This window comes from Pyrus communis, chromosome 4 (assembly GCF_041283825.1).
Source record: "Pyrus communis isolate YQ-2024b chromosome 4, ASM4128382v1, whole genome shotgun sequence".
Classification (NCBI taxonomy): domain Eukaryota; kingdom Viridiplantae; phylum Streptophyta; class Magnoliopsida; order Rosales; family Rosaceae; genus Pyrus; species Pyrus communis.
In genome coordinates, this window is record NC_142568.1 from 640722 (window position 1) to 663576 (window position 22855).

The 22855-nt window shown below is 35.6% G+C and overlaps 4 protein-coding genes across 7 annotated transcripts; 2 read left to right on the top strand and 2 right to left on the bottom strand.

Annotated features, from left to right (window-relative positions):
- The first annotated feature begins 4286 nt into the window (after window positions 1-4286).
- On the top strand, window positions 4287-9129 carry LOC137723027 (zein-binding protein (Protein of unknown function, DUF593)). Its single transcript, XM_068462181.2, has 4 exons — window positions 4287-4621; window positions 5041-5752; window positions 6559-8072; window positions 8670-9129. The coding sequence occupies exons 2-4, from the start codon at window positions 5110-5112 to the stop codon at window positions 8727-8729; spliced, it is 2217 nt and encodes a 738-aa protein (XP_068318282.2). The 5' UTR covers window positions 4287-4621; window positions 5041-5109; the 3' UTR covers window positions 8730-9129.
- Window positions 9130-9626: 497 nt separating this feature from the next.
- LOC137723168 (HMG (high mobility group) box protein with ARID/BRIGHT DNA-binding domain-containing protein) lies at window positions 9627-14557 on the bottom strand. Of its 3 annotated transcripts, none has more exons than XM_088692086.1 (7): window positions 14435-14557; window positions 12643-12898; window positions 11679-11757; window positions 11018-11180; window positions 10815-10934; window positions 10288-10700; window positions 9627-10209 (listed from the first exon to the last, which is right to left on the bottom strand). In XM_088692086.1, the coding sequence occupies exons 2-7, from the start codon at window positions 12828-12830 to the stop codon at window positions 9970-9972; spliced, it is 1203 nt and encodes a 400-aa protein (XP_088548212.1). In that variant the 5' UTR covers window positions 12831-12898; window positions 14435-14557; the 3' UTR covers window positions 9627-9969. The 3 variants fall into 3 exon arrangements, with proteins under 3 accessions (XP_088548212.1, XP_088548213.1, XP_088548211.1); XM_088692087.1 differs by lacking the exon at window positions 14435-14557 and adding an exon at window positions 13114-13339; XM_088692085.1 differs by lacking the exon at window positions 14435-14557 and having other exon boundaries at window positions 12643-13352.
- A 3350-nt stretch (window positions 14558-17907) lies between these two features.
- Window positions 17908-20530, top strand: LOC148697248 (uncharacterized). Its single transcript, XM_088693186.1, has 4 exons — window positions 17908-17914; window positions 18029-18303; window positions 18677-18884; window positions 19839-20530. The coding sequence occupies exons 1-4, from the start codon at window positions 17908-17910 to the stop codon at window positions 20027-20029; spliced, it is 681 nt and encodes a 226-aa protein (XP_088549312.1). The 3' UTR covers window positions 20030-20530.
- On the bottom strand, window positions 19952-22687 carry LOC137721841 (ubiquitin-conjugating enzyme E2 4). Of its 2 annotated transcripts, none has more exons than XM_068460862.2 (3): window positions 22483-22687; window positions 21986-22215; window positions 19952-20272 (listed from the first exon to the last, which is right to left on the bottom strand). In XM_068460862.2, the coding sequence occupies exons 1-3, from the start codon at window positions 22499-22501 to the stop codon at window positions 20039-20041; spliced, it is 483 nt and encodes a 160-aa protein (XP_068316963.2). In that variant the 5' UTR covers window positions 22502-22687; the 3' UTR covers window positions 19952-20038. The 2 variants fall into 2 exon arrangements, with proteins under 2 accessions (XP_068316963.2, XP_068316964.2); XM_068460863.2 differs by having other exon boundaries at window positions 21986-22212; window positions 22483-22684.
- Window positions 22688-22855: the final 168 nt, after the last annotated feature.

A 22855-nucleotide genomic window follows, 5' to 3' on the forward strand; every position in this document is an offset into this window, starting at 1 on the left:
TAATTTAAATTGCGAGAAAAAAAATTCGAACTTAAATGGTAAAGAGAATTAACTCTAATTAATATAATTACGGCAGCAATAGCGTCAGCCGAAGGTTCCGAATTTATGATTGTGTAGACACAATTGACGACGATTCTATTTCGCGTGAGAGAGAAAATACAATTCAATTGCAATTTCATGGTCCTTTTCGTTGCCAAACATTTGGTTTCACACTTTGGCCAGTTGGCCTTGTAAGCGCGTGGGGACAACTTTTTACAGGGGTTGGTTGACCCTTACATGTTCACACTAGATAAATTAGCAATAGTTAATTAGGAACTAGAAGATGAGCATACACTCCCTGTGTTGTGAACAATTTCATTCTATTTTTTGTTTTTTTATTAAGGAGTGTGATTTTGTCAAAATGTATAAAATTGAAGCCTCTTTAACTATCCACCTCCTCCCATATTTTCCTCAAGCGCAACCGCTTACGTTCATTCAAAGATATGATCATCATTTTCTCAAAAGATACAAAATTACTATTTTGCCCTCCATTATGTCAATATTGTGTATCAAAAGTGAGGGCAAAATAGAAAAAAAAGTTGACAATGAGGGTTCTCTTAATAATAGTATAGATTACCAAGACTTTTATGTAAAATTAGTATGGAAAACGTGGAAAGGTGTCTAAAAATAGATCAATAATGTGATCAATGTTGTGAAAGTTTATATTAGGCTTGGTGCTCGTTTAAAATTGCTTTTAAAATAATTCAAAAAACTTTCAAAGAAAATGTTTTTGGATTCTAAAAAAATTTGAGGTTATTCCTACAAGAAACGCCAATTATCTGCTTCTTATAGAAAACACTTCAAGTGTTTTTTTAAGATTCATCTGCATTTATTTATTAAAAATTGGTTTCAAAAATATTGTCACAAAAAACGATTTTGGCCTCCTTTTTTTTAACAAACAATTTTTTATATACCATGGGGGATGAGGTGGGCTTAACCTCACAATGTATTAGTAATAATTTGGTTTAAATTTGTTTTTAATGAGAATTAAACTTAAGATCTCTCACATATAAATAAAAAAAAATATTATTAAACCGTATTACTAAATAGAATAAGCGTGTTACTTAGATTCCATACCTATCAATACCTATCACATCTAGTAGTTCCTAGAATTAATCCTATGCAAGACCTATCATGACGTGCATGTCTAGTATGTCTAACCGCACCTTGGTCGGATGGCAGACAATTTACTTGCAGATTAAACCACTATGTTAATTTTGTGTACCCACAACCAAGACACAGAGGGAGGTGGATTGTCTGCATTCCAATTTTCATACTTTTTACATGCTTTTTTATTTGTGTGGTCACGGTTAAACTACGTTAATATTTTATATTCTTATTACTTTTTGTTTTATTATTTCTATAAAAAATTAATATAAAATGTTGACGTGGTTTAACAGTGATCACACATCACAGAAAGACATGAAAAGAGTATGGAAATGAAAGGGCAGACAATTCACCTCCGAAATTTTGGGCCGCCCTTCTTTCTTTTGCTGAGATATCCAATTTGTGGTCATGTCGACTATCAAGCGAAGTGATTGATTGTAATTTAGAAACAGTAAATGCTTTCAACAGTTATTTACGCGCGTTTGATGTAATCAGGCACCATATATTTAATTCATATTACGCATTATTGTGACAATGATGTGAGTTTAACAAAGGTAATTTTATTTATTAAATGTGATATCCGTTTACCTTTTTTTGTTCTTCTTATTTGATGATTAGCCAGTCTTTTACTTATAGGCATCACCCTCTGTATTCAATATGTTTAACTAAAATATAAGAACCACTATCATTGCATTGAGAAGTGTAGGATTTTGATTTCCATATTACTAGTATCACATTTAATTTTCCGAACATGTGGAAGGCCTAAGATAGGCTGGTGCTACCATACATTCTTTTTTATCTTTTACAAAATCGTCTTAATTTTTGACCTTTGAAGATGATTAAATGACAGCAAATAACAAAAATTATGTAAAAAATAAAAAAGAGTGTGCAGATAACACTATCGCTAAAATATTGTCAGCTGTAGACTCTGCATGGAAAAGTCGATTTGTATAAAGGGGTGTGCTATCCACACATCTCATTTTACTTCTCACACACCCCTTGATAATTTCTGTCCGTTGATCTTCATAATTTCTATCCGTTGTTCTTGATAATTTCTATCCATTAATCTTCTTCAATTCATCTGATCCGACAACCAAAAATTAAAAAAATATGTGAGAAATAAAATGAGATGTGTGAATATCACATCCCTTGTATAAATCATAACCAAAGGCGCAATTAGTGTGGGCGGTGGAAGACAATTGCGGCAAGAGGATGGGACCGTTTGATGGGTTGGAGTCGTTGGAAGTCTCTATGGATGGTGTCAAATTATTTGAGCATATAGTTTAAACTTAGGTTTTGGAATTATATTCCAAATTCGCATGGCAGATTGAGTTTGGTGATGCGGGTTGCCTAATCTTGCAAGTTTATTCATAGATCTCCAACTTTTCAATCTCTTGCTCTATTTCTTTCTTGTTTTTATTCCATTTGAAGTTTAGAGACCAACTACCTCAAAATCTAAGAGAAATTGTTCGGTGCGGCTGTCGTATGCGACAACACACTCATGTTAGAGGGAGTATTTGACAGGATGTTAGGATTATTGAGTGAAAAAGGCTTTTCGATATAAACTGTTGATATTCTATTTTAAACTAGTCTAAATTATGAAGAAGATGACTATAACTCCGTATATAACTAAGAATTTATTCCATCGTACGTTTTTTTCCTGGATCTGGAATAGGCAACGTACTCGTTCTAGCCAATGTGATTATATATCTACTACAATAAAAAGGGATTTAGCATCCAAATATTTTCTTAATATGAGAGAGAGAGAGAATAATCGATAAAATTCTTACATGTTTATTGATAAATAAACAATTCAATTACTACAAATATAGTAGTTGACATCTTTCACTCATGAATCATGATAAAAGGGACACGTATGCTTGTTAAATTAGTCGTCATCTAACGAGAAGTTCTAATATGTAATAAAAGAAATACCTCGGTTACACCTAAGAATCCTCCGTCTAAGGGAGTAGTTGAGACAAAGCATAACAGCAAAGTTGAATTTGATTGTAGCGAAGGCCGCCAAAAGGGGTGGCAGTGGAAGCCCAACAAATATACCCACCAACTGCACTTTTTTCTGTCTAAAGTTGGAAGAGGATTCAAAACCAACACCTGAAAAGATCAAAGTGAATATGCTAACTGCAGTGTTGATGACCTCATTTGGAATTTTGGATAGTTTGTCTGAAATCTCAGAACCTGCCTCTGCCTCTCGTATTCATCATCATCGAAGTGTCTATAGACCTCCGTCTCGTAATCGGATATGCCCTTAATCTTCTCATATAAAATTCTCAGTACGTCGGAAATACGGTCTGATACATCAAGTGTAATAAAACAATCGATTGAATGTTTTTTTTTTTTCTTTCAAGTGTCCAACCAATTTTATTATTATACTTAATGTATCGGGCTATGTCTTGACACTGAAAAATATCTCGTGTTCTCACACCACTTATGATACTGAGCATAGGTAACTAGGGCAAGGGGGAAGCGCTTCATTCCCGAACACTTTCCCACCGCATTTTCCATTCGATAATACCACTCACCAATGCGTGTGTTTTTCACCATGTCTTTCCAACTTTAAGATGTATGAATTTTTCTAGGATGAAGTCCCAATTTATCTATATTATAACACATGTTTGATTCATTAATTTAACGCAATTCTATAAATTAAAATATGTTTGGAGTTTAAAGCTCCAAATCAATATAAATAAGTAAAATTTCTAACAAACTTTCATTTAAACACAAATTTTTGAGAAAACTTTGATAGAAATACTCATACCATAAAGCATCTTATGAAAAATTGGAGACTTCTTTTATTTTAGTTCCCTCCCAACCCTTACAATGGTCCCAATGAGAGCCGCACTACGAAGCATGGATACAACAATTTAATAGCATATTCGATATTTGATCAGATACAATACATTACGAATTCTTCTGATACGCCTTGAATATGTATCAAAATCAACGTATATTTTAGTGTAACTTAAAATAATAGTATCGTTAATAACAAAACATAATAGATAAATTTGAAAATAATTTCTTTTTAATTGAGGGGTTTTTTATTAAACAAAATTTCTTTTTACCGGAGGTAAAAGTAAAACCAGCATCACCATCTTAAAAGGAGATCGACAGTTACAGAAGGCGTCAAATTTAAGTAAGTTGATCATCAATCAGTAAATCCCAAGCCCCCAAACGCAGCGCTGACAAAATCATAACGTGCGAAATTCGAATCCAACAAATTTAATAAGATGAGCGCAGTAGGTGACGGAAAACGACGACGTATCCCCCTCGGGTACTGCCCGAAGCGGCCGAGCCGGTCCATTTCCCCAACGCCTTCGTCTTCATCCCTTAGCGCCTCCTCCTCCTTCTCCCATTCAAAATAAAAACAAAACCGCCATTCTCCAAAATTAGAAAGGAAAAAGAAAAAAAAAAACTAAGAGAGGAAAAATCGCCGAGTCGACTCAGTATTGTTAATTCGGTGAGTGAAGAACTGTCTCTTCATTTCGTAGCTTTCTTTTGCTTGCTTTCACTCCAATTGTTTCCGTTTTTATTATTGGGTTGGTGTTTGTTTGAGTTGATTGGCATGCTGATTTGGGTTATCGGATAACGATGGAAATCACTGAAATTTGGAGTTTAATCAGGTGATTTGAGTGTGATTAGTGTTGGATTAGGGATCCAAATTGTTAATATTTGCATTTTGGCTAGCAATCGAATACGGCACTGGTTCAATTTTATTAGTTTTCTGTTTATCGTGTGCTAATTGCAATGGAAAATGGTTAAAGATTCAAACTTTGTGATGTATTATTCTTCGTTATTGTTTATTGTGTTCTGATTGATATAGAAATGTACGAATATGGGAATATTTTCTTTTGATTTTCGTTCCAATTAATGTTTCAGCATTCGAGCGGAGGTTTGAATTGGTTTGGTTTGGTGAGCTGGATGAATGGTGAATGATTTTTAAGGAAAATGGCATGCCAAATGATACATTCGTGGAAATTTAACGAGCTAGTCGGTGCATTTCTTGATCTTGCAATAGCCTACCTTCTACTATGTGCCGCGGCAGTTGCCTACTTTACCTCGAAATTTGTTGGTCTGTTTGGGTTTAGTCTGCCGTGCCCTTGTGATGGGTTTTTTGGGACCCCAAGGAAAAGTAACTGCTTTCAGAGGCAATTTGCGGATGCCCCGTGTGAGAAAATCTCTTCAGTTCTATGGTCGGTTAGGAGTAAGTTCCCTTTCGATGTTATATGGGATGAAGACCCAAATTTCCATTCAAAGTTGAAGTCCCTAAATGAGGCAAATGGGAGTTTTGCGTTTGAAGGTGAAGCGTCATGTAGCTCATTTTCGGTGGCTGAGAATGAACAGAGTGTTGAGTATGGTGTAGGCAACTTGGCAGCCGGGAAGGAACAGAGTTTTGATCTTAAGGCAAAGAAGGTTGCAGGTCGAAGGCCGAGACTTCGGCGCCGCCGCAGAGGGGGTTCTGTTGATTATGGAAATTCATCTTCAGTTTCATCATATAATATGTTCCAGTCCGCTGCAGAGGACAATCCCACATCTCCTTCCAGCATTAGTAAAATGGGAAATGAGGTTACTGAAGTTTTTGTAAATTCAGGTGAGATTCATTATATCGAGTTTAATTTAATCTATATTTGACTATCGAGTCTTCTTAATGCTTGGTTTGCTAGTGTTTGCAAATTTCTTTCTCGTACCATATTCTAATTCACTGTTTACTGTTTAGAGCCAGTTAAATGCAGTAATTTCTTATTTAAACAAGTAGTACCTTTTAGAGATATGACAAGGGGGGAGTACGTGGTTAGCAGTTCTATTTTACGTTGTATAATTTATAGTAACATGTGGTTGCCGCACAGCTAGTGAACTAAACCATTTTAATTCAGTTTTTTCAAACATTTGAAGATATTTTGTGGCGGATAGCTTAAGCAAACTATAGCCTTGCATTAAATTTTGCAATTTTTACATTGATAATCATCCTTCTAGTTCAGTTAGTTTTGTTTGTGTGGATCGACTTGGGATGTCCTGGTATAGATTTATATTTGAACAGTTTTGTTTGGTCTCTTAACCCCGTTTTTCAACCAAAAAAGATATTTTTGATACATTTATTTTTGTAAAACAATATCTCTTCCTTTTTTTTTTCTTCTTAAAGATAAGAAAAAGATGGGAGAGACATTTAAATCGTCCTAGGAGATTCGGAAATATTGCTGTGGATCTGAGTTGTACAATGTTATTTATTTTAAGGTATTACCTTTGAAGTTTGAGTTTAGAGGTGCTTCCCTGCAGCCAAAGTTCACACATGTTTTGAAGATGCACTATAAGATCTTGTAGACTCATCATTGTTTCATTTCTGGTCATCTTATGCTAATACTGCTTTCTTCATTTTTGTGGATGCTCTTGTAATTTTAGATGGCATTGAAGCTCATACAGATATGAGTTCGCCTGAAAGCGTTTCACGTGTTGGGTTTAATGAACATGTTGATGAAACTAAATCAGTGGAGAAGGATGGATCTCTTGTTGAAGATTCTGGATCCAATGCAGGAGAGAAACTAGGTTTTGACAGTAATGAGACAACTACATTTAGAGTGCTGGAACAGGCACTCGAAGAAGAGCATGCTGCTCGTGCTGCTCTGTATCTTGAACTGGAGAAGGAGAGAAGTGCTGCTGCCACCGCTGCAGATGAGGCCATGGCCATGATAATGCGCCTGCAAGAGGAGAAGGCATCAATAGAAATGGAGGCAATGCAGTACCAAAGGATGATAGAGGAAAAATTTGCTTACGATGCTGAGGAAATGAACATTCTTACAGAGATCTTAATTAGGAGGGAGAGGGAAAAGCATTTCTTGGAGAACGAAGTTGAGCAATACAGGCAAATGGTTTTTGGAGATGATCAAGTGGATTCAAGTGAGGACCAGGTACTGAAGCGGGCAAGTGAATCCATCACTGACAAGCCAAAGCTGGAATTGGAACATAGTTCTCCATATTATGTGGTCCCATCAACCGAGATAAAAGATTATAGTCCTACTTTTGGTAAAGAACTACCAATTCTGGATTTGGATGAAGATTCTGACTCTTTGAAGCAGGTGGACATGCATTTGCATCCAAGCATAGAGAGTCATTCACATTTCTCAAGTAGTTCCGATAAGTTCAGTCACGAGTTTCAAGAAAAGGAAATAGTGTCTATGGATGAGAAACCTTCTTCTCAAGGAAAAGAGCTCCAGAAGCTAGAGGTATATCAACAACGCAGCCTGTCACCTAGTCCCGGGGGACTCAGTTTCCGTAAAAGTACTAGCCCTTCGTATAAGCAGGAACTGAATTTAGATGCTAGCACTAGCATACAGGAAGGGTTGGCTTCAAAGACATCTGGGACTGGCAATGAAAATAGGAATCCTATTCCATCCAATAATGATAAAAGAGATAAGCAAGGGAACGACCAGGATGAGGGCAGCAGAGATCCATGTAGCACAGTGCTGAATACAGAGACTAGTGTTCTTGATGTTCATGTTATTGATGATAAGTGTCATCTGTCCAATGCAGAGAAAAGTGAACGCGATTTACCAACCACAATTGGGTTGAAAAATCAGCGCAAAATCCAGAGAGTTAGTTCAGACACATCTAATGTATTTATCACAATGGATTGCCCACGAGGCAGATCTTTACCTTCTGATATGCGGAGATACTCAATGTCTGCCATTGATTATGAAAGATATAAAATTGATAATGAAGTCGAGCGGCTTGGAGAAAGGTTAAGGATTGTGCAAGAGGGAAGAGAGAAGCTCAACTTCTCGGTGGGGCACAGAGACAGGGAAAGGATTCAGCTGCAACTTTTGGAGGATATTGCAAGCCATCTTAGAGAGATACGGCAGTTAACAGAACCTGGAAAAGCTGAGGGCCAGGCCGCAATGCTGCCTCCATTATCTAAGGTGTATTGTCAAAACTTCCATTCTTTACTCTCTGCATTGATTATATCATTATCAATAAATATGTGCATACAATATTATCTTTTATTTTGTTTTGTTTTACCCTTGTTTCTTCTGTTAATTAGTATCTAGTAATATCTTAATTGATGTTCGTCCGTGGCATAATTATTCTGTTGGCTGCAAACTTTTGGTGGCTTTTGTCCAGTTGCTAGGTTGTGATTAGCTCTTCCTTAAGGTTTAGCAGTGTTGGTCTTCCCAAAAGTGCTTTTGTGGGAAATTAGAATGAGAAGCTGGAGCAGTGTGGGCTTTCCATAATGTTGATTTGTGCTGAAAGTTAGAATGAGGCAAGGGTGTGGGCCATGGGAGGTTTTTTTTATCGACCTTCATATCATAACAATGTGTATTATGTGTGCGCTCATTTGCATGTATGTGAAAAGTTGATCATTTTCCTACTATCAGATCAATAGAGCCTTCTATGCAATCCTTGGTGGTATCGTGTTGACTATGCTGAGGCCACCTGACTGTCATTGCATTGATTTCCACGACCATCATTTCTCGTCCCTTCTCTTTTTTGCTGACTGCTGAAATCTAAATTTTCAGGTCATGTCCAAGAAAAGACGTTGGCGGACTTTACCTCTACAAGTGCATACAAGTTCTTAAAAAATGTTGCAGTTCTACAAATACAAGTAACAGCAGCAAAACTGGTTATGTTGATTTCGGGCATTGCAAGGAAGCTCATTCAGCGTAGTTACACCTGTTCAAGTGTTTGTTCTGGCTGGGTACCTAGTCTCAACTCTTTTCAGTTGCCTAGTTTTCGTTTGACGCATAGATAGAGAAGACCGAATAAGTAATGCAGGATCCTTTTTCATGGGAACCCTGTAATGCCGGAGATGGCTGGTTAGTGACTGCTAGGTGGTATATACTAGTTTCATTTTAATGGTATAGTATTATGGTTTTGACCGTGTTTTAGTACGGTAGGTTCCACTTGAGAAGCGAATTTTCGTTTATCGCATTTCACTGTCACTTGGGAAGCAAAATTTTTATCATACTAGTTTTCTTACTTTGGGTTTGTCAGTTGGTACCAATTTTCTCTTTTTCTACCTTCACAACTTTTTCTTTCCTCCAAAAGAAGAGAGGCAAAAAGAACCCCAAATGTCCAACCAACGGTTTCATGCCCCTTGGACGTGATGCAACGTCAAATTTAAACGTTTACAAATCGTTTCGATGTGGTCTCGTCACTTGGGCCATCGATTCTTTTTTTCATTTTTGCCCACAGGACACGGGCTGGTTGCAAATCTTTACTAGCATGGACGACCAATCATAGTACTAAAATAAATTGGTCTGTAAAATTTACAGGTATGGACAACCAATCATAGCACTAACATAGGTCGATCTCAAATCTTTACTGGTGTGGGCAACTAAATCATAGTACTACCAATGTCCAATTAGGTTTTAAGTAAATCTCTTTACTTTGAGAATTAAAGAATATAATTTTGGTCCAATATATTTCGAATTTATGGAGTCTAATCAATAAAAAAATTCAGATGAAAACCTTGATTGAACAAACAAGTAAATGCAATTTTATGCTCCACTTACCATGAAACAAGTAATGCAGTTTGGAAAAGCATGCCAACTTAAGCTACTAATTCAAGGGATAATTTAAACCTAAAACATAGAAAGAGTCAGTCCTAGTTGGTCATAGAGACTCAGTTTTCTTCATTAGCTATCGATCATTTCTGTCTAAGTTAGATTACTAACTAAGCTTTCTTTTTCGCCACCTGATTCGTCATCCATCGATACTCAATACTCTCTCTTCAGGCTTGCTCAGATGAATGCCTTCACCCGCAAGGCACGAAATCCAGATCCATCCTTTTGCAGTCATATCAATCCACCATCAGAATCACTTTTCTGTTTTGCTAGAACTACTCTCGTTACTCTCATCCGAAGTTTGTGCTGAGCCTCCGGCCTCAGTTTCTTCAATCTTTGCATCTGATTCCACGTTGCTCGCATCTGCTTCAGGCAACCGCTGTTGTAGTGGCACTGCATCACTAACCACTAGACCAGTCTTCAACCTCTCCCGGTAATCCTCCATTTCTATTCTGTATCGCTCTTTATCTTTGACGGCTTTCTCCTGATACACCTGCACATTGCAAAACTGAAGTTATTAATAACTCAAACTGGATGATTTGAATTCTTATACTAAATGAATAATCCTTACTGATTTTTCCGCCTCTTTCAATTTATTCCAGAGCTCACCAATCATTCTACTTATCTCTCTATCCTTCCCCGGATGGAGTGGTTTCAGCCTTGCATGCTGCTCCGCAAAGAAAAAGTTGTAGCCGCTTCTGTTAGGTTTCGGATGAGCAGGATCCCTCCTTTTTATCTCAGACTTCTTTCTTCTGCGCCGACGCTGCTGGACGCCAGGTGTAGCTGAAACACTCTCATTTCTGTTAACCAATGCGCCAAAGTTCTGTGGGACTGGTGGAACTTCCTGTGCTGGATTCCGTGGAGACTGATAAAGTACACCTCTAAGCTTCGTTGAGCCTCTGATGACAGTAACAAGATATCCGTTTTCGAATTTCCCATCAATAACCCCTGTCACAGAATCTTCTGATGATGCTGTTGTCCTGGCTGCAACAGGAAATGATATAGAAGAACTGTAATTTCGTTCTCTACTAAGTTCGTTAGAAAAAAAAAAGCAATGAAAAGGAGCAACTAAGCTCGAAATGTGAAAAAAGAAGAAACCTCCAGGCATTTCTGAATATATCGGTGTTTGTTGATGCACAGAAGGAGATTCAGCTGATTTCCGTTTAGCTCCTCCCCTTGGAGATGGAAGGGCTGTCACAGAAGGGCTGCGCGAACTTTCTGCAAAATAATTGTTGCATTAGGAAAATTCACAGTACCAAATTCTTTTACTCGTACGAGGTCTAAATGTTCTACGAGCACACCAGAAGCGAGAGGATCCCATGCTAGAGCTTTAAAATAGTAAATTTGTTCGTAGTGGAGAAGCAACGAATGATAATATTTCCGCAGCACAAATGAAGCATTTGTAGCTGTAGATGGAAAGTTGAATACCGCAGTAACTTCCTTCCATCTTCTATCTCTAATAATCTGCAAAATCCAATTTGATTAGAAAATCAGTAGATGATATAGTATGCATTTTCAGTGAACAAGACGAATAATTGTTACGTGCGTTCGTGTGTGTGTTTCCGTAAACACAGAGTCAGATACAGAAAAAGATCAACACACAACCGCATACAGATAAATATATATTAAGGGCCTCGTATGGAACTGATTTGGGAGGGCCAGAATTACTTCTTCGAAGAAGCAAATGAGAGCTGCTTCTCCATACAACTACTGAATAAATCGCTTAAGTGATTTCACGTGACAGGTATAGGGAAGCACCTCTCATGTGCTTCTAGCCCTTCCAGAATCACTTCCAAAGAGGCCCTAAATGCACACTATTTGACTACGGCCAAATTATTTTACAAGAAAAATAGTTGAAAACGAAAACAAGCTTAAAATTCACACAAGCACCCGATAAATCATAAAACAGAACCTTGATCCTTCAATGTTTTATCAGATTAGTTAAACGTAGTTTTTTCTTACCTTCTCAAGACCGCCACGGGAAGTTACCTCCACAAAGAGCTTATGCAAGTCTAGCTCTTTTCCTCCTATAATAGGGATCCTACAATCAGAACACAGAAAATGTCAACACCAGGACAGGTACTACAGAATTATAAGGCAGTTACAGTAGAAAATCGACAACACGAAGCTACTGCAAATCTACAAAACAAACAGAGTCCAATGCAAGTCAGCCTTGCCTAAAACTAAACCCTACTCATCCTCTCCATGAAAACCACACTAAAGGGTAGTGATGAGCCTCCAGAGTTCTAAATGCAAATAAGAAAACCGAGGTTTTTCCATGCCGAAACTGAATTGCTGCTTGCCAAAAATAAACACCTGAGCGGATGACTATTAAGTTTTTAACTGTTACATCATAAAATTGCGAAAGAGCTTGAACTGTCCAGTGGAATAGAATGTTTTCTGAACCACATCCATACAGTCATCTTCACATTATGCTCATGCAGCACAATTCTTGGGTAAGAAAAGCGCTGTATATAGAAAACATCGATGACAAACCACAAAATTGGCGCAGATGTGTGCCATATCCGACATCCTATACCGCCCGAGTAATCATAAAATTGGCTAGTACATGAAGAATGAATTATTTCAAGGAATCATGATAAGCAAAATTATGCCCTAAAACCATTGTCACCATGAATATGCATGTAGAGAATTTCTTAAAGACGAGTAGTACCATATCTAAGAGTTGGATAAAGTTACTTTTCAGTGAGCGGTTAGGAAAACTTTTCGTTTAACTTTCAAGTTTGCAAGATGGAAGCATGATCACATTACCAAAAAATCCAATTACTTAATCAATAGAGATTTTGGGAAAAGATGAGATCTTGATCCTTAAACTTTACATATTAATTGGTATTAGCAAAACAAAAAAAAAAATGACAAGTTGAAGGGAGAGGATAAAAAATTCAAAAGATAAAATCAAACATACATAAACTTGGTTCCCATGGAAGCATGGAGCTTTTCCAAAGTAGACATGAAGAGGTTAGGGTTGGCTGCAACTTCCTCAAGTTTAGCAAGAGGTGCCGGGTACTTAATCAAGTGAGACTGAGAGGAGGAAGTTGTGTCTTTCATGGGAAGTGGGCTCTTGTTTGAAGTGGCACAAGATGGTGATGCCATTTCCACATCCAAATCTCCCTTCCTTGTTCGACCATTAACCACCCACACCACTCTTTATTTGTTCTTCACTGCATATTATAGCATCATAAACACAAGTGAGTAACACCAAAAATACAAGGGAGCTGTTATTGACCCTGCAAAACATACACTATTATTTAGCAAAAAAATAACATAAAAACAAATGCAAAATAATTATTTTGAAATGCTAATTATAATTTTTAATGAAAAGTTGATGTATTTTGAAAAAGTTAAATGAGAAAAGAAGAGTGAGTTGAAGATGAACCAATGAGCAATAGTTGTAGGTGAAACTATCTGCATGAAAAATGCAGGAAGGAAATCATGGAACACATCAAGAATATGGCCAAAGAGACAATCCCAGATGCCTGAGTGAAATGCCAAAAGTGCACAGGAATGAGACAAAACCGAAGGGAAATGTGAAAAAGCAGTTCTTCTTTTTCTTTTATTAAAAGTTAAAAAACAAAAGAAACCAAAGAGAAAAAAAAATATCCATGTCCTGAGTGCAGCAGAGAAACTGAAATGACAGACAGAGAACCTTTGAAGTCTCATCCGAAGTGATTGAATTATTACTAAAATATTAATTAACATGCTTATTTTTTTTATACAATATACAATTTGTAAACTTGATCTAATAAATTAGTTTACCTATAATATGACTTAAGCAAACAAAAAACTTAATGAATTCTTTGACGGTAACTTTTTAAGTCAATCACTCAAACGCATATGCAATGAGATTAACAAAATATATTATAATATTAAATTAAGACGTTATTGTAATAGTATAGTCTAGTCGGTATGTAGAATAGAAATGGAAAGATGATTCAAAGCCCAAGACATAAACAAAGCTGTCACAGCCATAAATTCCAGCATGAGAGTACCAAGGAGGAAGGAAGATGTAAACAACATAAAAAAAGCGCAGACCTTTCAAACATACACAGGCTAAAAAGCAAAAACCCTTTTTAGGCTATGGCAATAAAGACTCAGATGAAACAAACAAAACTCTCTCTCCCTCTCTCTCTCTCTCTCTCTAAAACCAGGCTGACAAGCCTATTAGGCTGTTACAGCCTATATTGCCTTGCCTGACATTCCAAAGATTTGCATAATATCCACATCAAATGGCTATCTGTATTTACAATGCCCGATGTATTTTTCCATCACCTTTCTGCAATTTCTCACGCATTTCAAAAGAAAAATGGAAGATTTAGAAAATACCCCAATACCAATACCAATACCATGTCGGGTTTTGGATTTGAGAAGTGCCCAAATGTGCCCCATCAATTAAAAAACATGACCATCGCCAATCTCCAGTCTCCAATAACACAATTCAAATCCTTGTTCCACTTTCATGGAGGACACAGTAAGATAAATATGAAAACCATTAATTACCTATTATTATTATTTTTTTTTCTTTTCTGTGTAGTCTATGCTTTATAATCCTTTGGAGGATTAATAGGGGATCAGAATAATATATGTTTGAGGAATATACAATGCCAACAACCCAGATGAAGAAATGACAGACATTAAAAACATACACCATTTTTTCACATAAATAAATAAAAGAAAAAACATATAAAATAAAAACTAACCAACAGTTGAAGGAGAAGGCGGAGAATTTGAGCATGCAAAATGAAATGACTGACATTAAGGATGAAAAGCTTATTTGGGTATTATAATTTATAACCAACCAAAGGGAGGTTATTATTATTTTTCCCTTTCAAAATTCTTTTTTTTTTGGTATTTTCTTTCATTTGGGTGGTGACAAATTCAAACAACCCTCTAATAGTAAACTATAAAACTTACTAAGTGACAACTGTATCCCCATGTAGCTTTGACACATTCCAAAATTTGAAGGGTAGTGTTGGTATTATGCTAGACTTTATTAGGAAGGAGTCTTCTCTATTCTCCAAAATAAAGGGTGGATCATGAGTGCTCAAATCAATAAACCACATAAAAAAAAGAAGAAAAATGAAAAGTTAGCATGTTAATTAACAAATAAAATAAATATAAAATATAAAATGTTGTTAATTAAGAAGCGGGTGAAAGAAGGTGTCATGGGATTGGCAAACGTGTCCTATTGACTTTCCGGTTGAAACGGCACAATCTATAATGTGTTAAATAAAAAAAAAAAACCAAAGGATAAGAATAAGGAAAAGTCTTGTTATATTAATATCTCACAAATTGTTGAATAAACTTCACATACTTAATATACCTTATATTTGCTTTTTTAATAAAATTATTTTAATACACCCCACATACTTTTCCATAATACCCTCACACCCCACGTTTCCAATATACACCTTACATTTTCTACATGAACCCTATATTTTCTGTACACCTCACATGTCTCAAATCTTTTAAAGCTTTTAATTTGGAATAAAAATATCGACTAGAATTTTGACAAAAAATGCCGCATGGGATTTAACATGTGGGTTGTTTTCAATTCTATCATTAAAATTCATGTCGTCTATTTTTAATAGTCGGTGGTAATTTTAGGTGCGTAATTCTTCATGTAATCCATGTGATCCCTAAAAGATAAATACGAACATAAAAGATTGAATAACGTAGCAAAAGCAAGATTAAATAATTATCGATGTCGTCAAAATCACTAAAACAATAAAAAAAATATGAAGTTTTACCTCATGTGAATTTTTCGAAACATCGGTTTTGTGTTTCATTCGTCAAAATTAATTTTTCTCAATCAACATGTTGTAGTTTCATTGGTTTGTTAAACAATTGAGGATCGGAGGGGTTTTGATAGTTAAAGAAGATAAATAATACATTAAAAGTGATTTAGGGTTTATTTAGATTTTTTTTAACCTAATAAGGTCAAAATTGCCATTGCATAGTAGGACAAATAAGTTATTTAATATTAAATTTTAATGTGGGGTGCTAATATAAAAAGCCTAAGGAAAATATACAAAAAGAGAAATGCTAAAAAGACTTTATTAAAGTGGATCTCTTTTTTATCTCATAATTTATGTTTAAGCGTTCAGGTCCTTCAGGATATATGATACCTTTTTTTTTTTATACAATATTTTATAATGTTAACACATAAATTAATGTTAAATTGTGACATGACAAATAGTATATAAAAATCACATTTTAAAAAATAGTAAGGGGTTGGGGAGGAGATAGATAAAGAGATATGGGTGCCGTAACACCAGCTTCTTGGTATTTAATTTGGCATTTAATCAGTTTAGAACAATTCCCACCATCCTCTTTTCTTTTTCTTCAATATATTTACTCCTTATTTTTAGCATGTTTAATGCGCATTTGAATACTATCACCAACCATATTTACCAAAACCTTGTCACAAATTAAATGGGTATTTGAAGTCGAAGATTGTGTGTGGTGGAAGTTAACATAGCCTAGGGTTAGGGTTTGCATAATTTTCTTTAGGGTGGCCAAAATGGTAGGGCACTTGAATATGGTTAGTACTATTTCTAGTATTAGGATATGGACTTTTTCAATTTGTTTAGAATGGAAGAACGATCTATATGGTTTATTTTTGGGCATCGGGAAGTTTGTTATAACTTCTTAGATCTAGGGTTTACTTGAGAAGTACTTTTAAATGACTTAAAATGTTTTTGGAGAAAATGTTTTTAAAACCAATTCTTAATAAAATGCAAGGTAATCATGAAAAAACACTTGAAGTACTTCATGCAAAAAATATATAATTGGTGCTTTCAGTCATTTAAAATGATTTTCCAAACGAGCTACTAGTATGGTTAACATTGCATTGAGGTAGAAAACTATGAACGAAGGTTGGAAAGGAGGATTTACTTTTGTATATTAAGAAAGAGATTACCTATGTATCTTTATTCATTAGTTTTCAAGATTTGGTTACTCCTCTCAAGTCACCAAGAGTAAGAAGTAGAATCATTTGAATTATTTTATTAAAATATGAGTATTCAAATGATTTTAATATCCATATGAAAAATAAAAATTTGTTTTATTTTTCTAAAATCCATAATCTAATATCTAAAAATAAAAAACCAAATCAACTAGTAATCCTATGTTTCTCCGATTCCTTAATTTTCTCACTTTTGTTAAATAAACATGTCATACATTCGTTCCCAAGGAAATTCTTCAAAGGTTGAACTTGAATCCAATCAAACCCAGCCCAAGTTTTAAACCCATATGGGTGGGTTATGTGGATCCGGTATTAGCTCTTTGTTAAGAGAGAATCATACTATTCTAGTAAGTGGTTACAGATTCTTTGACTCAATTGAGATCCATGCTGTTATATAGCACAATATAATCCCTTTTTTTGTACAAGTGGAGAGCATAAATGAATAAAGGTTGCCCTTTTGTTAATTTACTAATGTAAAGTTATTATATGTTTTTTAATATTACATAAATCGGCTTTTCAGGTATAACTCGAACGTTTTCAACAACGATATTTGAGGATAAATTCACATGTATAGACCATATTCGGAAAGGATACCTCAAAGGAGACCATATCAAGTACATTGCGTCGAAGTTCTTCTTCTTTCATTAACAAGAGCATTAAAAGATCGAAATAAAGCGAACTCATTCCCATGACGACCTTGCCGATCTCTTCACCAAGCCATTTCCGAAGTCCAGTTTTCTAAAGCTTGTTCAATGAATTGGAATTATGCAGCTTGCAATCTAATTAAGAAGTTTTGTTGAACTCAGAGTGAGTGTCTGGTAGATAACTAGTTGACCTTAATGTAATTTTTTTCCCTTAGTTCAAGAGTTGCTTATCCGATTGGGGTTTTGCTAAGCTGACAAGATTTTTACAAGGCACTTATCATAGGTTGGTCATACCTTCATATGAGTGTTAGACACTTGTTGTCTTCAAGCTTTAACTTTGCACTTCTCACCATTTTAGGTTTTGTCTCGCTTTTGGTTTTACCATTTTAGATTTTCTTCAAAGCTTCCACTTTTCTACTTTCACTCTCTAAATTTTCTTTCAATAAAATATTGTTTATTTTATTTGTCAAAATCAAATATTTAGTTTATAATCTTTAATAAATACCAAAACATCTCCGACCTAATTGTATTTTTCGATATGTTCTATGACCAAATCACGTTGATGACAAGTTTGATATTAGCAGATTTATGTTAATGACAAGTTCGATATTAACTGACAAGTTTGATATTGGCAGACATTGCGTGTGACTTGGAGTTGGGACAAAGTATTGTCCTTTCTTAAGTATTGTCCTTCAACATCGGCAACCTCCAAATCTGCACGGCAACATCTTCACGACCGTTAACCAACCATACTCACCTGATGCTGAAGCCCAACAACGGCTTCTGGGCACCATTCGATCACAATACTCTGCTCCGCACTTGCTCGCTCCTTCATGGATCTCCATCTTCTTCTGCACCACCGCCATGTGGTGGCACTAGCATTTACATGGGTGCCCACAAGGATGACTGGATCATCACACTCGCCCAGTTTGCAGTAGACCAGCACAATCACAAAGATGTTCCTTTTATCCTTTTCCCACTTAAAATTCACCATTTTTATGGCAGTTTAATGTGTTTTGTTCAAAACCAACCTCATAATATATCATAAACTCCCCAGAATTATAAAATTTCACAGGAAAAAACTTGGTTGCTTCATGATTTCTGTACTTTTCTGTGTAAAACAATGTATCCCACTATTTTCTTCTTTTTGTTTGGATGGTTTTATTGGTTATTGGTGGTGGTGCTAAATGTAAAATTTGGTGTATGGTCGGTAATTCATAAATCTCATTTGATATGGAAATTCTATAGTTTCTGTCCGTTTCTTTTATATTCTGCATAATGTTGTTTATGGGGTATTTTTTTTGTTTTTGTTGTTGCGTTTGTTTCTGTAGAGTAAGCACCTTCGATATGTGAGGGTGGTGGGGGCAAGCCACACTACGGTTTCTAGCATATTGTACCATATTACACTGGAGGCAGTTGATGCTAATAGGCCTAAGATTTACCATGCAGTTGTTTGGTTGCAGATATTAAAGAACTTCATGGAGTTGCTTGTGTGGAACCCTGTTAACGATCGCTTGTCGGTTCATGGTGTTAAATGTGGTGAGTACATTCAAGTCCAGTGATTTATTACACATATGATCTTTTAATTTTGGTACTAGATTTGTACTTCAAGTTTATCCTTTGTCTTTCACTTGATTTAGGATTTTTGAGCTTTACTCAACTTTTCGTATACTGCATTTGCATGTTTTCCGAGAAACTTAGGAAAAGAAAACAATCTAAGTTTTGATTTCAATCGCTATGAACTAAAGAGGGAAGCGATGAAAAGAAATCAACGTGATCAATTTCTCAATTGGCCGTTGTAGGTAATGTGATAAGTACGTAGTTAAAAGATTGGGTCTCTACTACCCCCATTTTGCTCTGTCAATTGTCTATTTGCTTGTTTGGGCCAGCCATTGATCGAAGTGAGCGTGCATCCATACTTGAAAATGTTAATCTCTCTGTTAATCCTTTATGACTATGTTCCCCAGTGCCCTTTCTGAAATAGGACACCTGAACATTTTTTACGTTGTATTATCATTTGTATACAATTACAGTAGTGAGAGTTTCGTTCTTCAAAAATATATTGGATGAGTGTAGTAGCATTGTTCGAGGTACCTCCGGCGGACAGATTATTTTGCATACACTGAGAAGCAAACAGACATTAACCTGACAGTATTGGCATTGAAACTCCATAAGCCATGACACCAATTAGTATTAGGTAATGAAACTAATCAATTTGACTCCAGCTCTAAAGCTTTGGGATCTATGCTTGTATACTTAGGATCACATACAAAGCTTAGGGCTGCAGGTTAATTGCGATCTTTGACTTATATTCTGGACCATAAGAAATTGAGAGGGTTCGTTGTGCAACAGGCCGGCAATTGAACTCTTTGGCCTTTACTTTATCCCTCAATTTCAAGATTTTACTCCTGATGGTTTATATATGTTTTTTTTTTTGTGAAATTGGTTTTGGGTTGACAGAGACTTTGTGGACGTTTTATTTGTTTAATGCAGGTGATTTGAAATTGCATGAAGCTGTTATATTTTACTTGAATCATGTAAAACGAGATAGCTTCCTAATCAGAGCGCCTATAGGTCTTTGGTTCACATGTCCACATACAATACAATGCTCAAAAAATTCTTATCAGTTTAATTCTTATCCGACCACATTCCATATTTTCCAGTACACTTCGGAAGCAAGATAATTAAAATTCTCACAACATTGCATACTTCCTAGTCCACTCCTTGGCCGTTTCGACAAACTTCTCTTTGTCTTTCCGGAAGAGCAGGCAGGATGGATTGAGGGGATCCACTGGGTTTGGATCATCAAGAAGTGAGCAAATGGAGAGCAGGAGGCTCTCAATGTTCTGCACTGGATTCCATTTATCCTCTTCTAAAATGTCGACGTAAATAGTCCCGTCCTCGCCGTTAATATTTGGATGATAAACCTGCATAAGAACAAGTTCTGTATGTAAATCATATGAGCTCAGCATGTATAAGATTACATGGAGACAAGGAAGATTTGGTTTAAAGAGAGAATGACAGGAAAGGTTGTAATTCTTCAAGAGTTGAGGTGTTGGTGTGTTTCCATAGCAAAGAAAAAAATGTAAAACCCGTCCAAATAACAATACAGTATTGGAAGTAAATCTTGTATTTAGTTTGCTAATAGGTTGAAATACAAGAATTTGGACATGCACAAGTAATAATGAGTATTTTTATTTTATTTTAAAAGAACTAGCTGGTGGCTTCGCCACGACAATACACATACGTAACTGTAAGCTTAATGAGAGCTGCACACTTGTTTAGCATGTGCATGAGGGATTGAGATCATAAGAGTTTATGTTTGACAATAATTGTAGGTTATTAGACTAAAGTATAAGCCTAAAGAAGTCCCGGTGCTATTGGTGTTAACCATTCTGATATGGATGCGTTGGAGGAGAAGAACCTAAGATTTCTGCAGCAATGACTTTGCAAGGTTAGTGGTTAAACTAATATGTTGAGCTATTTGTTTCCGCTATATATTTAAACTTACATTTGGTATCAGAGCCTTTTACATATGTTTTTAACCCTATGTTGAGGAACAAAATTTTTATGCAAATTACAGACTGGCTATGGATTAACAAGAATGGTTTGGTGTGTATGAATCAAAGCTTTTCACAAAGACTTGTTAATATGGCTACATAATATTCAACTTTGATCATGAAAGTGTTATGATTAAAGTTCATCGTTCACAACCTTCTTCAATCTAAAGAGTTGAAGGCTGAGATATATTGTATAGTTTTTGGGTATAAAGATTAATCACGCATGTTATGTGATTCGGTGATGAACCCTAGCTTCATGAGTCTCACCGCGATGGATTCACTACTGGAATGAACTACAAAAAGTGGAAGCAAGACTTGGAGATTGTGTTGGAGTTGAGAACACATTCTTCAAGTCCTGCTTCCACTTTTTGTAGTTGATTCCAGTAAGTGGTTCCACCGTGTTGAGACTCATGGAGCTAGGGTTCATCACCGAATCACATAACATGCGTGATTAATCTTTATACCTAAAAACCAATATGTCATAGCCTTCATAATCAAGGTTGAATGATGAACTTTAATCATAATACTTTCATAATCAAGGTTGATTATTCTGTAGCCATATTAACAAGTTTTTGTCATTTAGATAACATGGTTGTAATTCAAGCAAAATGTATGAATAAATATTATGCCATTTAATAGTAACCACTTTGATTAGAGAAAATGCATTTTCCATACGTATGTGAATTCAAACTCATGTATAAACTTAATTAAGAGAATATCGCTTGTATCGAAACATTTACTACACCTGACCCATAAAACACCTAATAAGGAGAAGAAAGAGTCTAATTTTCTCATTGGTGATGTTTTTCATTACTCATAAACAACTAGATGATCATGTTTAATTTCACTTAATCACATGCATCTTCAAGTTAAACAAACTTACAACTTTAATTTTAAGGAATAAGGAATGGTTGAATTGCACAATGGGTTGCTGGTGTCGAACTGATCATTCATGAGAGTTGAATATAAAATCATTCACCTTTAAATGAAGAAAAACATTACTAGACAGTAATATTTAGTGACACCTACAACTTTAAGTAATTGATTTGGAAACTAGACAGATAAGATGTGTATACGTACCTTGGTTAGGAATTTGATGGTGGGAGGTTTATTAGGATATTCTGGTGGCAAATCAATGGAGAGAAAGAAGACACCTTGCTCATAAGGAGAATCTGGTGGCCCCATGATCATACCTTGCCATTTGTAAGGGTCATCTTCGTTCACTGGTCCATAACTGCAGTGACTTGGGAAGTCTATTTTCCTCAACCCTTCTCTTTCGTACATCCAGTGTTTTTTAGGTTTCATGTCTTCTAAGACAATTTATACTAGATTAATCAATCAATCAATCATAGCTCATAGAAACGCTAAATTTTTTGAGCAATCGATTATATATCTCCTCTTTCAATATCTCACATCATGCGACGGTTGTTTTTCTCACTTACATGATGTAAAAAATAGAAAGACATGATATACAACCAGTTACACGAGATAATTCTTCCTAGAAACTACAAAATCTGCAAATCATAAGAGAAGTTATGTTTGAGAAAACAGAAAAAGGAGGATGATAAGCTATATACCGAAAGACAAGTCTGCCATGTTTGAAGATCAACAACGCCTGGGAAAGAGAATCTGAGGAATTATGTTGAAGCTTTGAGAAGGAATGGAGAATCAGAAAGTGGAAAACATTTATAGAATAAAGGAATTTTTATATGTTTTTTTTAATTTATAATTATATACTTTTTCCTACGTTCCCAGAAAAGGGGTAGTCTTTTCTTGTAAATTAACTCAACCGCGTCAAGTTCTTTCTCCAACCGCGTCAAGTTCTTTCTCTATCCATGACTGGAACTAACGATGTAATGCAAGAGAAATTTTTGCGCAATTTCCTTCTCTATTTCCTTAGGAAGGAAGAGTATGGACCCACTTTTGATATATTTTTTGCCAATAAAGAAT